We start from the raw sequence: 14,256 nt of genomic DNA on the forward strand, positions 1-14,256 counted from the left end.
TTTTGGAATGTTTCTTGTTGATTGCAATGAAAAATGAAGAAAATAAAGGAAATAATGCAATTTTTGGAATGTTTCTTGTTGAATGCGATGAAAAATGAAGAAAATAATGCAATTTTTTGAATGTTTCTTGTTGAATGCGATGAAAAATGAAGAAAATAATGCAATTTTTTGAATGTTTCTTGTTGAATGCAACCCGAGAAGAATTTTTCCGTGCGGAAACGAGATTAAAATATTTCAAATCAATGCAAAAAGCGTTCGAAATCAATTCATAAAAGCGGATTTCAAATTAGTAAAAAACGCTGTTGTTTCCGTTTTGAAACTATATTAAAACTGTAAATCGGACCATTTAAATCCCGTTTAATTATTGTCATAAAATCAAATCGATATTCAGTTTTTTAAACTTAAAATATCGATAATAAGTTTTAAAATTCACACAGCATTTTTAATGACAGATACTTTATTTTCCATTCATTTACAATAACATCTCGAGAGTGACATGATAGTAAAACGAAATCAGCAAACAATTTTACTATCAGTGAAATTCGTTAAATAAGTTCAAAATTTCGAAGAAGTCGAGTTGGTGGCGCACAACTAATACATAGCAGGTGATAGTTATAATTACAAAGCCGGTATACATACTTTTTTACCAGTGTAGGAACGCTTATCGCTCGTCGAGCTGATCCTCATCATCGTCCATAGCTGTCGCTTATCAATAAAGAGACTCGCCCATATATCTCGACGTGGTCTCCTAGCAACAGAATCAGACGGAAGTTGCCTGTTATGAATAACAATAGAATGGAAAATGTCAAACAGAGGCACAAAAGAATGCAAAATTTAATTAAGGAAAGAATAATCATTAAAATCTGCGTGTGGTTAGCGAATCTTGTCGTCTGCTGTCGCTTTAGGAACAAGTTCTTTAAGAAAAGGGAAAGTAAAACAAAATCATATCTAATTGTGTCGCCAATTTCGACCAGTCGAGAAACGACAGATGGAGCGAATATAAAATTGAGTCTGCACGGCATATGGAATCCTGAGACCATCCGGTTGATGTGCACCACTGACAGCCGTAACCGAACATGTTGACCGCATCATTACAAAAATCGACGCTCAAATCAGACCTGTTCATCTGCTCTTCACTTGCTTTTTTGTGTAATGTAAACAGGTGCAGAGTTGGACGTCGCATTCTCACATCGTTCACATCCATCGAACTGATCGCTAGACGTTTGCCTTTTTAGTTATACGACTCCATTCCAGCACTTTCTCACGAAATTCCTTCCGCCTGCCCTGCAGCGCAAAGATAAAAAGATGGTTTTTCACGGTCGACTATATATTATGACGTCAGCTATTAAATTAACTTGACTCTAGACTATATAACGGCATACCCGGATAACTGCGGATGGTTTACAATAGCTGGAAACAGCAGCAGTTCACATTCTTTTGTTTAATATCCAATGTGGAAATGCCGAAAAGGGACGAGTTGTGGAACGGCATCAGTTGCTGCCAATTTCTCCACTGCAACACGTCAGCTATAGCGAGACGTGCGATTGAGCGGAAAGTTCAAAGTGGTTGAAATGGTCAAATCGAAGCGGAAATTTAAATTGAAACTTTGGATCAAAATTATTTAGCGAGTGGCGGCTTGGTGTACGTTTCATCTTGCCTGTAAAAATTAACCATGATTTAAGAATAATTAGACCGTCCTGCTCAACAATCTACAATGGGATCTTACCTTATCTTTGTTGGCTGACTCAACTTAATGATGAGCATGAAACAGCTCCTGCTGGAACTTTGACTTCTCTTTCTTAGCCCTGAATGAGAAGTAAAATTGAATTAGTTTTAATCAATAAATGTAGTTACTTGCACTCAGATTAAAGTTAATATCGTGTTAATATTTACTGGAAAATATGTGAGGGACGCAACATTATTCTTTGCATGGTTTTTAATAAATGCCATGTCATAAGTTCCTTTATTAAGTTCTTGAATTCGACTTAAGTCATTTCTGAAATGAACTGAAAAATACCAACTTAACAGGTTACAGTTATTAATCAAAACACATTCAATATTAATTATCTTGCATATCAACTATTATAAGTCCAGCAAAACAATTATCCACTTATTTTCCATACCTGTGTTGAACTGTCATCAATATTTTAATTGTGATAATTAACAGCATCTGCTGCAACTTTGCCTTCTCTTTCTCAGCCCTGAATGAACTACTTGATGAATCTTTGCTGGAAGAATTATCAATTGGGTGTTTCTTAGCTGTTTATGAAATTTAACTTCTTCGCCTAGATATTAAATAATAAATATAACTATATTATATAGAACACATTGGTGAAACTGAGCAGTGGCAGTCACTGAGCCTTTTTTCCATTATTAGAGTGGGCAAACTTCTTGCAAGAAATAACCACATAGCCGGATTCCAAGAACCACAAAGGGGCTTCCGATATACCCAGCTCCTCCAGTGAATAACATCTTTTCAGTCAAACAGTCTTAAATGTGAAAACTTGTTTAGAGCTGATCACCAAGTTTGAGCAATACCTATGATAAGAAATATATTTATTTAAAAATATTTGTTCTAGCACAATAAACAATTCTTACCTTTCCATTTCCAAATTAGGAAAACACAGACGTCTACACCAAGTTTCTTAGAAATGAAAACATATCGTCTGCTTCACAAACATAACTATTGATTTGAAAACAAATGACAAACGACAGTCGTTTAGAACATTAAAAGAAACACAACTAACAAATTTACGAAGAAAACTTTCACCATGAAAATATGCTTGAATAGAATATAATCAAGGATTCTGACAGATCTATCAATTGGCGACCACTCTGGTTGAACTGACATACACTACAGCAGACGACTGTTGAAAATTGTCAAAACGTCAACAACAAGCACGCCGGATGGGTCTAATCAGCATATAGCTATAGAGCGCACTAAACCAAAAATATGAAAAAAACAAATCACTGAAATCAGTTGACAGTTATATTCTTGAAAATAAATAAGAAGTTAACAAAGTTAGATTCAGTTATGAACATTGTTATCATTGTGGCTTATGAGGCGATGAGGCAAAAATATAAAACAAAAATAATTCTAAATCCTAAATGTACATATAGCTACGCCCTTTTTCTTTTTGTTGATTAATGCTATTTAGCTTATTATACCAAAGTATTGCTTTGTTTAGCTACCATTCGTTTCAAATTGCCGTTTCCTTTGTTTTTTCTACTTTACTGTGACGTTTAAAGGGATTTCTAGCTTAGAGGTATAGCGGTGGCATACGACATCAATGAACTAGAGTTCGAACCGGGAAGAATACATAAAGCTTTATCACAAGTTTAATCAGGTGTGTTTTAGCGAATTATGTTGACACATCATAATTATTTTCAGCAATTTAACATTTCAAACATCGTGTGTTAAAAATTAACGTAATACGAAAATGTAAACAAAGATTTACTGCTTGTAAAAAATTCGAATGGAATTCATTTATATCAAAATAAAAAACGGCAAATGTAAGTTTCTTAAAAATTTCAAAATAGATCCGATTATTTCGTGACCAAAAAATAGAAAATTGAGAATTCTGCTGAAAAAGCAAAAGCAACAGAAAAACTCTAATAAAACTCTTTCAAGACGCGTTTACTTTAAGTACAGCCGAACGGAATGGTCCTGCGACGCTAAAATTCTTCTCGGCCCGAGAAGTTGTCTTATGGCGCAAATGGGCTTTTCATATTGCTTTTTATATATTTAATTTTTTAGCCCATTTGCGCCATAAGACAACACGGCCGGCGTCGGAGTGATCCGATACTTTGTGCGCCACTTTTCTAGGCATAAAAAATAGGGGAAAAAATCTGAAAAAAATTTAGACAATAGAAAAAACGTAAAATGACATAAATCCCAAGTTTGGTGAATTTATGTCATTTTTTCGATTTTTGCCACCCGAAAAACCCATATGAAAAATACACGCCGCCTTATGGAACGGTGCGGGGTGATCCCATACTTATGGAGGGGACTGTAAATGAATTCCATTCGAATTTTTTACAAGCAGTAAATCTTTGTTTACATTTTCGTATTACGTTAATTTTTAACACACGATGTTTGGAATGTTAAATTGCTGAAAATAATTATGATGTGTCAACATAATTCGCTAAAACACACCTGATTAAACTTGTGATAAAGCTTTATGTATTCTTCCGGGTCCGAACTCTAGTTCATTGATGTCGTATGCCACCGCTATACCTCTAAGCTAGAAATCCCTTTAAAACAAGTCACAGTAAAGTAGAAAAAACAAAGAAAACGGCAATTTGAAACGAATGGTAGCTAAACAAAGCAATACTTTGGTACAATAAGCTAAATAGCATTAATCAACAAAAAGAAAAAAGGCGTAGCTATTAAGGATTTAGAATTATTTTTGTTTTATATTTTTGCCTCATCGCCTCATAAGCCACAATGATAACAATGTTCATAACTGAATCTAACTTTGTTAACTTCTTATTTATTTTTAAGAATATAACTGTCAACTGATTTCAGTGATTTGTTTTTTTCATATTTTTGGTTTAGTGCGCTTTATAGCTATATGCTGATTAGACCCATTCGGCGTGCTTGTTGTTGACGTTTTGACAATTTTCATCAGTCGTCTGCTGTAGTGTTTGTCAGTTCAACCAGAGTGGTCGCCAATTGATAGAGCTGTCAGAATCCTTGATTATATTCTATTCAAGCATATTTTCATGGTGAAAGTTTTCTTCGTAAATTTGTTAGTTGTGTTTCTTTTAATGTTCTAAACGACTGTCGTTTGTCATTTGTTTTCAAATCAATAATTATGTTTGTGAAGCAGACGATATGTTTTCATTTCTAAGAAACTTGGTGTAGACGTCTGTTTTTTTCCTTAATTTGGAAAGGTAAGAATTGTTTTTGTGCTAGAACAAATATTTTTATATAATTATGTTTATTATTATAGGTGTGTTGACTGAAAAGATGTTTTTCACTGGAGGATCTGGGTATATCGGAAGCCCCTGTGTAGTTGAGCTTATGGAACTGGCTATCTGGTTATTTCTTGCGAGAAGTTTGGGAAGATTGGCTGCTTCTGGAAGTGATAGCATTCAGCTAAGGTAAGAATTGTTTATTTTTTCTGTGAGAACAAATGTTTTATATATAATTCTGCTTCTGTTCTTTCAGCCGAGTAATAAAAGAAATAACCTTAACATTGCCAAGGAATAAGTCATTGGAAAGAATAATTCACTATACAGTAGCGAAGAAGTTAACGGTAATTTTTAGTTAAAGCGTTTTGATGTGACAAGACGAGAAGGGTCCCGGACATTCAGGCCAGTGACATTCAGGCCAGCGACATTCAGGCCAGTGGCCTGAAAGTCCCCGCCACTGGCCTGAATATCCAGATCCTTTCAGGCCAGTGGCTGCAGTAGGTAAATTTTCATTTTCAAAGTCTTGAGTCTCTACATACCGTGTTTTGGCGTTTTAGAAATATTTTTAGAAGTTGGGAAGGGGTCAGTTTCGTGTCGTCAGAAGAAGTCAGTTTTAGCATAAATTTAGGGAAGTTTTTCATTACAAGTCCCAACAAAACAATTTTGAGCAGAAAATACCAAAAACAAAAGAAAATCGTTACAAAAACAAACAAAAATAGATACAAAGTAACGTTGGGGTTGTTGATTGGAAGAATAGGTAGTAAGCGAGCTCTTCAATGTTCAATTCACATGAAGCTTTTAAATTTTATCTGAGACGACATCTTATCTCTGAAAGAGTTCCCGAGTTAAAATTTCTCACTGACATGCGAAATTGAACGTAAATTTGATGAGGATAAAAAAATCCGTCAGATAAAGATTTACATTACAGAACCGTCGTGTGTTTGTAAAGTTCAAGTATTTTATAGTAATGGAGGTAATGGTTTAAAAAGTTCATGATACACTTCCTAACTTGCCATTCAACTAAAATTTAAAATCACAGACTATTTCAATAAAATTCGCTGCCTTTTTTCTTTAGTGTAGGAGGGTGATTCATTTAAGGCTAGAGTTATTATTATGGCAAAGGGGTTGGCTATATCTTACTGACCTGAAAGTCCCCTGGCACTGGCCTGAATGTCTCCCGTTCAGGCCAGTGGCCTGAATGTCGCTGGCCTGAACGTCGCTGGCCTGAACGTCACACATCCGACGAGAAGAATAATTCTCTATTTTGAAAATATCTAGGCGAAGAAGTTAAATCTCAAGAACAGAGCTGAGAAACGCCCAATTGATAATTCTACCAGCAAAGATTCATCAAGTAGTTCATTCAGGGCTGAGAAAGAGAAGTCAAAGTTGCAGAAGGAGCTGTTGTCTTCTGTTGTCTCTGCAGTCGAGCTTATTTCTCAAGTTGAGTCAGCCTACAAAGAAAGGGTAAGATCCCATTGTAGATTATTCTTGAACAGGATGGAATAATTATTCTTAAATCGTTGTTTATTTTTCCAGGCCAGTTAAAACGTACACCAAGCAAGTAGAAAAGTTAGATTTGCAATTTCATGAGTACACACTCTAAGTGGAAGAGCTCAACAGCATATTATCGACATCAGCAGCCACAAAACTCGTTTGTATACTTTTAGACAACGATTAATTTACAATTTGTTGAAGGAAAATGATCACAATAAATTTATTTGGTCAACAGGAAAAAATTGAAGCAAGGAAGTTCGATAGCTGAAATTCAGCTACGAAAATATCAGCTATATGAAGACCAACTCAGCTCAAGCCAAATCAATTCGAACATCTGCGTCGTCGCTTTGAAGACAAAGAACGCATCCAAGTAGGCCTACGAACCCAGCTAGCATGTCTTTATTGGTAAAATATTTTTTTCCGACAATATTCTTCGATCGATAACCCACATATTGGTATAATATTATATTATTACTTTGTTGCGACAAGGTGGCTGTCAAATTTTTTTGTTATTTTCCGAATAAATGACTATTATCAAAGATGAATAAATTAATATAATTTTTTTTATTTTCCCAATAACGGATCATTAAATAAGGAATACATCGTTTTCTATGAAAAAGCTATAGTCTTTTACATTTACCACATGTTCAAAATCCTAAATGATTGGATAGCTGCTGCCTTTTAATCCGAGAGTGGGTTTGAACCATCGTCATTTATGTCACCAATCCAACACTATAACCACTACACCAGAAACGGTGATGAAATTAAAGTCCCTATGTGACCAGATGGATAGTGCATACTTACACATTGTCATGGTTATAGCCCAGCGTGAGCATAATCGATTTAATTTACATCAGTGTAGGGATTTATGATTATTGAGACTATTTGTTTCATAAGTCATTTGTTTGCTGAAAGTGGGTTTGAACCAACCTCCATAGAGTTACCTATATGGATATATAATAATAGCAGTTTTAACATTTCATCTCCTTAACGTTTAAGATAAATTATATCACGTTAGCGTGAAGGTAGAGTTTTAAATTCGAAGTACGTAAGTTAGTTATTCGAGACTTGTGCAAGATTTGGATTTTAAGACAATTGGATTGTTCAGTTAGGCAATTGTATGCAGAACTAACGAATTGAATACGATATAAAACATTTAGGATTTTGAACGCATGTTAAATGTAAAAGACTATAGCTTTTTCATAAAAAAAGGATTTATTATTTTTTTAATGGTCCGTTATTGGGAAAATAACAAAAAGGTAATATTGATTTATTCATCTTTCTTAATAGTCATTCATTGGGAAAACAACAAAACAATTTAACAGCCACCTTGACGCAGCAAAGTAATAATCTAATATTATACCAATATGTGGGTTATCGACCGAAGAATATTCTTGGAAAACAATATTTTACCATTACGGGACTAGACTTATCCATTTTTTGGCCGTAGGGACATCCTTGGCGAGATCCTCTGCATCTGTCTATTGCCTGTCGGGACAAACCCCTATAGGGAATCCCCTCTTAACCCTTGTTTACGTGGCTTCTAGAAGTTAAAAACTGTTATTGCCTCAAGTCGAAAAACATTCATAACACCGCTGTTGGTGTAGTGGTTATAGCATTGGATTGGTGACTCAAGGTGTGATGGTTCAAACCCACTCAAGACCAAACACAAGAACTTGTCTAATAACAAGTGTAAGATGAATAAATATTCCACGCTGGACTATATAATCATAAACACACCAAACAGATTACCGTTAAAATTTTAAAAGTAGTAAAACTGTTATTTCACCAATAAAAGTAAAATAAATAAAACAAATTGAAAAAATATTGTGAGCCAACAAATTTGGGTGCAAAAATATATTGGAAAAATATTTAAAAAAATTATTTTACCAACATCTCAATTGTAGGAATATAATATTTTAGCAATATTTGGGAAATATACTCTGCTAGCTGGGTTACTACGCTTCAAAGAAAGATAATCGTAACAAGGCGACAGATTTCCCATTTGACTCACGAACTGGACAAAACTTGCGAACTAAAAGATCAGCTTACCCGTGAAAACAAGAAATTGGGCGGTAAGTTCATATTTTCCGAGTTTCACTTGTTATTTTCTAACAATATTTCCTTTACTAGATGAGAACGCTGAGCTTAAGAGCCAGTACTCTGAACTCAACTGCAGATTCCATGAGTTAGAAATTGAATATCGCCGTCTAGAAAATGAACGTGAAGAGTTGGCATACAAAGAAATTCAGAGGCTGTACGTATATTGACATAAAATGATTTAGATCATTTGATTAACAATTCTTTTTTTTATAACATTCAGGCTCGTAACGGTGAAGAATATCGCGTTCCACTCATGGAGTTGCAGCTGAGATGAACGAATTCATCTCGATATGGAACACTTCATGATAAGGAGGAAGAGCTCGAGTCTATCAAGTAATTTTATCGGCTTTAGCGCTAAAGTAATTCCATTTGAGTCACTTATTCACTCCCAAACGATTTTGAAAAGAAGCAAATGTCTATATCTAAATCAACCAGTTGAACTCTCGTCTTGTCCATGCGGAAACCAAGTTGAAAACCGAAATTCAGCGCATCCGGAAGAAGATGATGATCACAATCACCGAGTTGGAAATGACATTCGACGTTGCAAACAAAAACAACATATCGAGCAATCCCTGCAAATTGTCGTAAATTTTTAGGCAACTATCCAATTATCTGGTTTTTTGCATATTATCAGTTTCTACTCTTGATATGTTGTATTGAAATTTGGCAAAGTTTTCATTTTGTATAATTTAAAGGAAAACAATAAATATCTTGAGATTTATTTTTATCAAATCTGCTTTCCACCTCAGTGTAAGATCTATCGTATTAATTTTAGATCACATTGTTGAATTCATGTATAAAGCATTTAAAGATGGACTTGGAATGCAATTGTGTGTCAATTGAAGAATGGATTTAAATGGTCCGATTTACAGTTTTTATTCAGTTTCAAAACGGAAACAACAGCGTTATTTTACAGTTTATTATCCGCTCTTTCGTATACATTCGAAACGCTTTTCGCAGCGATTTGATGGATAAAAAATTCGAATCCGGACGGAAAAATTCTTCTCGGGATAAAAAATGAAGAAAATAAAGGAAATAATGCAATTTTTTGAATGTTTCTTGTTGAATGGGATGACAAATAAAGAAAATAAAGGAAATAATGCAATTTTTTGAATATTTCTTGTTGAATGCGATAAAAAATGAAGAAAATAAAGAAAATAATGCAATTTTTGGAATGTTTCTTGTTGAATGCGATGAAAAAAAAAGAAAATAAAGGAAATACCCAGGTAACAATTTTCATGTCGTTTTGATGTGCTGTTGAAATACTTTTGACATCAACTTTTAGACAAAAAAAGATTGAAAAGAGTAATATCGTTTAGACATCAATGTTGTCCGCCCAACGAAGTTCGTTTGGACATGAAAAAATAACATCAATTTTGTCACATGAAAATGAAGTTTGAATATATTACCTCGGTATGAAATTGAAACCACGTCTAATTATGTTTATAACAAAGATATACAAAACACTGCCTTAAATGGATGTCAATTAAACCGCAGGACATTGATATCAATAAAAATGCATGAATTAGATATCGTTTTAATGTTTCATTTTAAATATTTTTTAATATCAATAAAACATCCAAAAGACATGTTTTTTTTTTAAATCCGAAATATCTGTATTTTGCAAGAAATTCAAGTGTCAACAAATACAATAACTAAACAATTTAAAATAAATTATTAAATTGTTTATTTGTTGGCGGCTTTCTTCATCTGATTCCTTGTTTTGGTGAAAACTTCAATACATTTCCCATGTATAGCAGTCACGGTCTCATTTGGAAATCTATTGCGGATCGCATCTGAAAAGTAATAGTAAAATTTTGTTAATTTGATTGAAATGCCTATACATTAACTAAAAATGATTACTTTCGATGCATTGATAGACGTCAAGGCCTTTGAATTTGCGAACAACGGTTTCGCCAGCTTTGCTTTCTATCCCACAAAATGTGTAAAACGACCATAAATCAGGGCCAATTACGTGTTTCAAAGTGTTGCTCACAGTTTTGTTGAAGTTCCCTTCCTTGCCACAAAATGCAAGTTCTAACTCTGTAAAAAAAGTGCATTGTTCATGACATATATATAGAGATCTGCAATGTAATAGAAACTAATTTACCAATTTTCTTACGACTTTACGGTCCATTTTCAATAAATTATCCAACCTTTCTAATTCCGCAATATTGTTTAACGGCAACTTAAATTTGGAATCGCGAACAATATCATCGTCTTCAGGTTCATCACATGCTACTTTCCTAACATTAAGCAAAGTTTTCATTCCTATTACGATAAAATAGTTGCAATTAGTGATATGATTCCATGAATAAATTGTAAGTTTAATGTTCTTTAAGTATGTAAGTTAAGGTCCATCTCAAAAAATTTTCTTTGCATGGCTTCTGGGCTACTACCAAACAAATTTTTCGTTAAACAATTAATATAACATTATATCAATCACAATTATTACTGTTAACTTACAGTACAATCTGCGGACGTGACACAGACTTATCAGTAAGCAAACTCTCGTTGAAAGTATTCATGTTAGCAGGAGCTGCCTCGATTCTTCCTTTATCTCCCTCCTTGGTCAATTTCCTTTGGCTGTGTACAACATAATCATCTTCATCAGATCCGGATGAGTTATTGTCATCTATGAACCAAAAAAAAGTTGTAGTGAAGCGTTGAAGACATAACATTCAACAAAGGGAAATTAACCTGACAAGTTTTCTTCGTTCCTGGTTTCTTCATACTTCTCTGTATCAGAGCTACCTGAACTGTTATCGTTGACTCCATTGTAGCTTGGATCTTCCAAATCACTTTCCGTTCCAAGAGGCTGAGCATCTTGATCATGTTCATCAGCACGTAACTCTTCATGGACTTTCTGGGTACTAGTAAGAAGAGGATCTCCAAGAACAGAAACAACTTGAGAGGCTGTGATATCTTCAAATACACCTGCAAAAATGTAATAAAATTAGTCATTGTTTTACAGTTTCATTATTCACTTTTACTGACCTAGTTCAGGGGTATCAGGTTTGTTAACTTTTGTAACACGAGTAACAGATTTAGGTTTTGAAGCTATTATTGTGTCATTATCCTCCCCGAAAACGGCCTTTCTTTTTCTTGGCCGGCTCGATTGTCTAAGCGAAGTTGTGTGACCATCAGAAGAACCACCAGCTTTAGGAGAAGAATTTTCTACGCGATTTTGTGAACTATTAGCTCGTGCACCTCCTCTGACTGTGATTTTAGCAACGGTTTTCTGTTGTTTCAGTGCTTTCCCCTTATTACTACTCATCTTTCCTTTTGACGTTAACAATGAAAATGAGTACAATTGCGTCTTTCTCTTTCTTGACTTAAACAATATAAAATTAGTACAATGGCGTCTATAATATCTCTCTAACTGAAACACTCGAAAATTGGTACAATGGCGTCTATCTCTTTTGTCACTGAAATAAGCCTTTGTTTGTCTTTTGTTGACAACGTTGCCATATATAATTATGATAAAATAAGATATTTTTGATTTAATTATTATACTTGGTTATTGTAAAATAATGTTTTTCAACTTATACTTCATAAATAACAAATAATTTATTTATCAAATTATATTTTGAATTTCTTAAAAATAAGTTTTAAAAGCGAAAACTTAAAATGAATGTCCAATTTATGTTTCTGCGCCATCTATTGGTATTCGAGGTATGTATACTGCTCAAAAAAAGAATAAGCAATTTCCCATCTCTATTAGACGAGCTCAGTAGCTGTTTTCTGAAATTATAACTCGTGAATTCTCTATTAACTATCAAGAAAACAAGTGTCGTTTTAACATGAATAAGGATTATTCAAAAAGAACTTTGCGAAGATTAGTGACCAAGGAAATGAAACGGTTTAAAATGGAAGACGAAAAACATCTCATTGATAACACAATAAGCTCCCAAAGCAGTGATAATTCTGTTACAGCGGACACAGAAGACGTTTGTGAAAATAATTCTCTGTCAAATGATGAAACTCCAGAAGGTCTTGAAGAATACATTGAACGTCCCGAAGTTCAAGAAGATGTTTTCATCGGACGTGAAAGAATACATCTTGAAAAGTTCCAAGACTATCATACATCTTCAGACGAAACAAGTGACAACGACGACGATGGAAGTGAAAGCAGTGAAATGCCGAGTCAAATTCAAGGTAGGAAAACAAGTGACACAATTCATTTCTTTTTTATAAAGCAATTTTCCTTGCAGTATATATATTTTTGAAATTAAATGGACATGAAATTGATATTTATTTTAATTTCTAATTACATAGATGAATCCGGTTCTTTTGTACGATATATGAATGATGAAGACTATTTTGAGCGCAGCAATGACGACGCAAGCGCTTCTTCAATGGAATTCTCCAATAATTATGTCATCAAAATGAATAATGAATTAAGAGGAAATGTGGCTCGTATTTCCTTGAAAAATAATTTAACGCATACTGCAACCAACGACATTTTGCGTTTGTTATTATCACTTGGCCATGACGTACCCAAAGATGCTAGAACTCTTCTTGGAACCACAACCGAAAAAAGCGACAGCAACTTCGAACACTTGATTGATAAATGGAATTTTTAAAAAAATTAGACACGGTGTGAGTGATGATGTTCATTTCCTACAGTTGATCATCAACATCGATGGCGTTCCGCTGTATCGGTCATCTAAATCAAACGTGATGTGGCCTATTCTCGGAAGAATCACAAACATCACCGACACTAAACCTTTCGTGATCAGCATTTACTACGGACATTCCAAACCACCTAATTTAAATGAATTCTTGAGTCCATTCGTCGAGGAAATGAAAAAATTGGAAAACGGAATTTTAAAAGTAGACGGAAGATCATTCACCGTAAAATTAAATTGTGTCGTTTGTGACGCGTCAGCAAGAAGTTTTGTAAAAAAATGTGTTGGTCACGGTGTATTTTATGGATGCGAGCGTTGTGTTCAAAAAGGAGAGAAAGTAGGAGGTTCAATGACATTTCCAGCTACCAATTCTGATTTAAGAAGTAATATGTCGTTCCGACAGACAAGGAATAAACAACATCATCAGGGAACAAGTTCATTCACTGAATTAAACATCGATATGATACATGGTAATACTTATATATCAGAATCAAACTGTATGTACTGTACATTTTTTAAACATAGTAATTCACGTGCACTTTAACATTTCGTAATATTCAATCCATTATATTGACATTGGCTGATTTTTATATGATATTCTAGTTTAAAAGTATAGAAAATTCATAATTTATACATTTTTTGCTATAGCTATGGTTATATTATATATTGCAAAATAATATCAATATTTATTTTAACTATTATATAGGTTTTCCTTTGGACTACATGCATTTAGTGTGCCTAGGCGTTATGAAAAAATTATTACTACTCTGGCGAGGGGAAAAAGGAAAGGCAACAGATAGGAGGCCTCGGAAAACAAGTCGTTCCAACAAACAAGCAAAGGATCGCGTTTTTCGTCTTTCTTCTTCTTCACAGAAAACTATAAACGAGCGAATAACGACCTGCAGTAAGCAACTTCCAGAGGAATTTCAGCGAAAAGGGCGAAGTTTGAATGATTTAGAAGATTGGAAAGCTGTCGAGTTTCGAACATTTCTGTTATACACTGGACCATTAGTGTTGAAAGGCGTTCTTCCTGAGGAGCAGTATGAACATTTCTTACATTTCCACGCAGCAATTAGAATTCTTTGTTCACCTTCGTCCACAGAAAGTCAGA

General features: G+C 34.2%; 2 protein-coding genes and 2 long non-coding RNA genes across 7 annotated transcripts; 2 read left to right on the plus strand and 2 right to left on the minus strand.

Moving 5' to 3' along the window:
- Positions 1–436: 436 nt before the first annotated feature.
- LOC124190100 lies at positions 437–2,879 on the minus strand. 3 transcript variants are annotated; one of them, XR_006872825.1, is made up of 8 exons: positions 2,771–2,879; positions 2,599–2,683; positions 2,356–2,538; positions 2,124–2,285; positions 1,894–2,006; positions 1,727–1,805; positions 1,383–1,657; positions 437–1,284 (listed from the first exon to the last, which is right to left on the minus strand). It is a non-coding gene; the product is annotated as an uncharacterized LOC124190100 (long non-coding RNA). The 3 variants fall into 3 exon arrangements; XR_006872824.1 differs by having other exon boundaries at positions 1,894–1,996; positions 2,124–2,538; positions 2,771–2,862; XR_006872823.1 differs by having other exon boundaries at positions 2,124–2,538; positions 2,771–2,862.
- Positions 2,880–4,620: 1,741 nt separating this feature from the next.
- On the plus strand, positions 4,621–6,875 carry LOC124189705. 2 transcript variants are annotated; one of them, XR_006872633.1, is made up of 6 exons: positions 4,621–4,896; positions 4,956–5,106; positions 5,174–5,261; positions 6,196–6,381; positions 6,454–6,568; positions 6,647–6,875. XR_006872633.1 is itself a non-coding variant. In XM_046582146.1 (5 exons), the coding sequence occupies exons 2-5, from the start codon at positions 4,973–4,975 to the stop codon at positions 6,460–6,462; spliced, it is 417 nt and encodes a 138-aa protein (XP_046438102.1). In that variant the 5' UTR covers positions 4,623–4,896; positions 4,956–4,972; the 3' UTR covers positions 6,463–6,573. The 2 variants fall into 2 exon arrangements, 1 of the variants encoding a protein (XP_046438102.1); XM_046582146.1 differs by lacking the exon at positions 6,647–6,875 and having other exon boundaries at positions 4,623–4,896; positions 6,454–6,573.
- Positions 6,876–8,353: 1,478 nt separating this feature from the next.
- LOC124189937 lies at positions 8,354–9,246 on the plus strand. The gene is made up of 3 exons (XR_006872718.1): positions 8,354–8,486; positions 8,545–8,668; positions 8,735–9,246. It is a non-coding gene; the product is annotated as an uncharacterized LOC124189937 (long non-coding RNA).
- An 879-nt stretch (positions 9,247–10,125) lies between these two features.
- On the minus strand, positions 10,126–11,920 carry LOC124190009. The gene is made up of 6 exons (XM_046582522.1): positions 11,512–11,920; positions 11,215–11,451; positions 10,981–11,149; positions 10,625–10,909; positions 10,378–10,557; positions 10,126–10,310 (listed from the first exon to the last, which is right to left on the minus strand). The coding sequence occupies exons 1-4, from the start codon at positions 11,789–11,791 to the stop codon at positions 10,852–10,854; spliced, it is 744 nt and encodes a 247-aa protein (XP_046438478.1). The 5' UTR covers positions 11,792–11,920; the 3' UTR covers positions 10,126–10,310; positions 10,378–10,557; positions 10,625–10,851.
- Between the last annotated feature and the right edge of the window lie 2,336 nt (positions 11,921–14,256).

Source organism: Daphnia pulex, chromosome 3 (genome assembly GCF_021134715.1).
Source record: "Daphnia pulex isolate KAP4 chromosome 3, ASM2113471v1".
NCBI classification, from domain to species: Eukaryota; Metazoa; Arthropoda; class Branchiopoda; order Diplostraca; family Daphniidae; genus Daphnia; species Daphnia pulex.

What these genes read in the sequence shown, in the direction of transcription:
- LOC124189705 (XM_046582146.1), top strand. Translation starts at nt 4,973, where the DNA reads ATGTTTTTCACTGGAGGATCTGGGTATATCGGAAGCCCCTGTGTAGTT. An exon ending in AGTGATAGCATTCAGCTAAG is followed by an intron (nt 5,107 to 5,173) that starts GTAAGAATTGTT and finishes CTGTTCTTTCAG; the next exon opens with CCGAGTAATAAAAGAAATAA. An exon ending in CAGTAGCGAAGAAGTTAACG is followed by an intron (nt 5,262 to 6,195) that starts GTAATTTTTAGT and finishes GAAAATATCTAG; the next exon opens with GCGAAGAAGTTAAATCTCAA.
- LOC124190009 (XM_046582522.1), bottom strand. Translation starts at nt 11,791, where the DNA reads ATGAGTAGTAATAAGGGGAAAGCACTGAAACAACAGAAAACCGTTGCT. An exon ending in GAACGAAGAAAACTTGTCAG is followed by an intron (nt 11,150 to 11,214) that starts GTTAATTTCCCT and finishes TTTGGTTCATAG; the next exon opens with ATGACAATAACTCATCCGGA. An exon ending in TCACGTCCGCAGATTGTACT is followed by an intron (nt 10,910 to 10,980) that starts GTAAGTTAACAG and finishes TTTGTTTGGTAG; the next exon opens with TAGCCCAGAAGCCATGCAAA.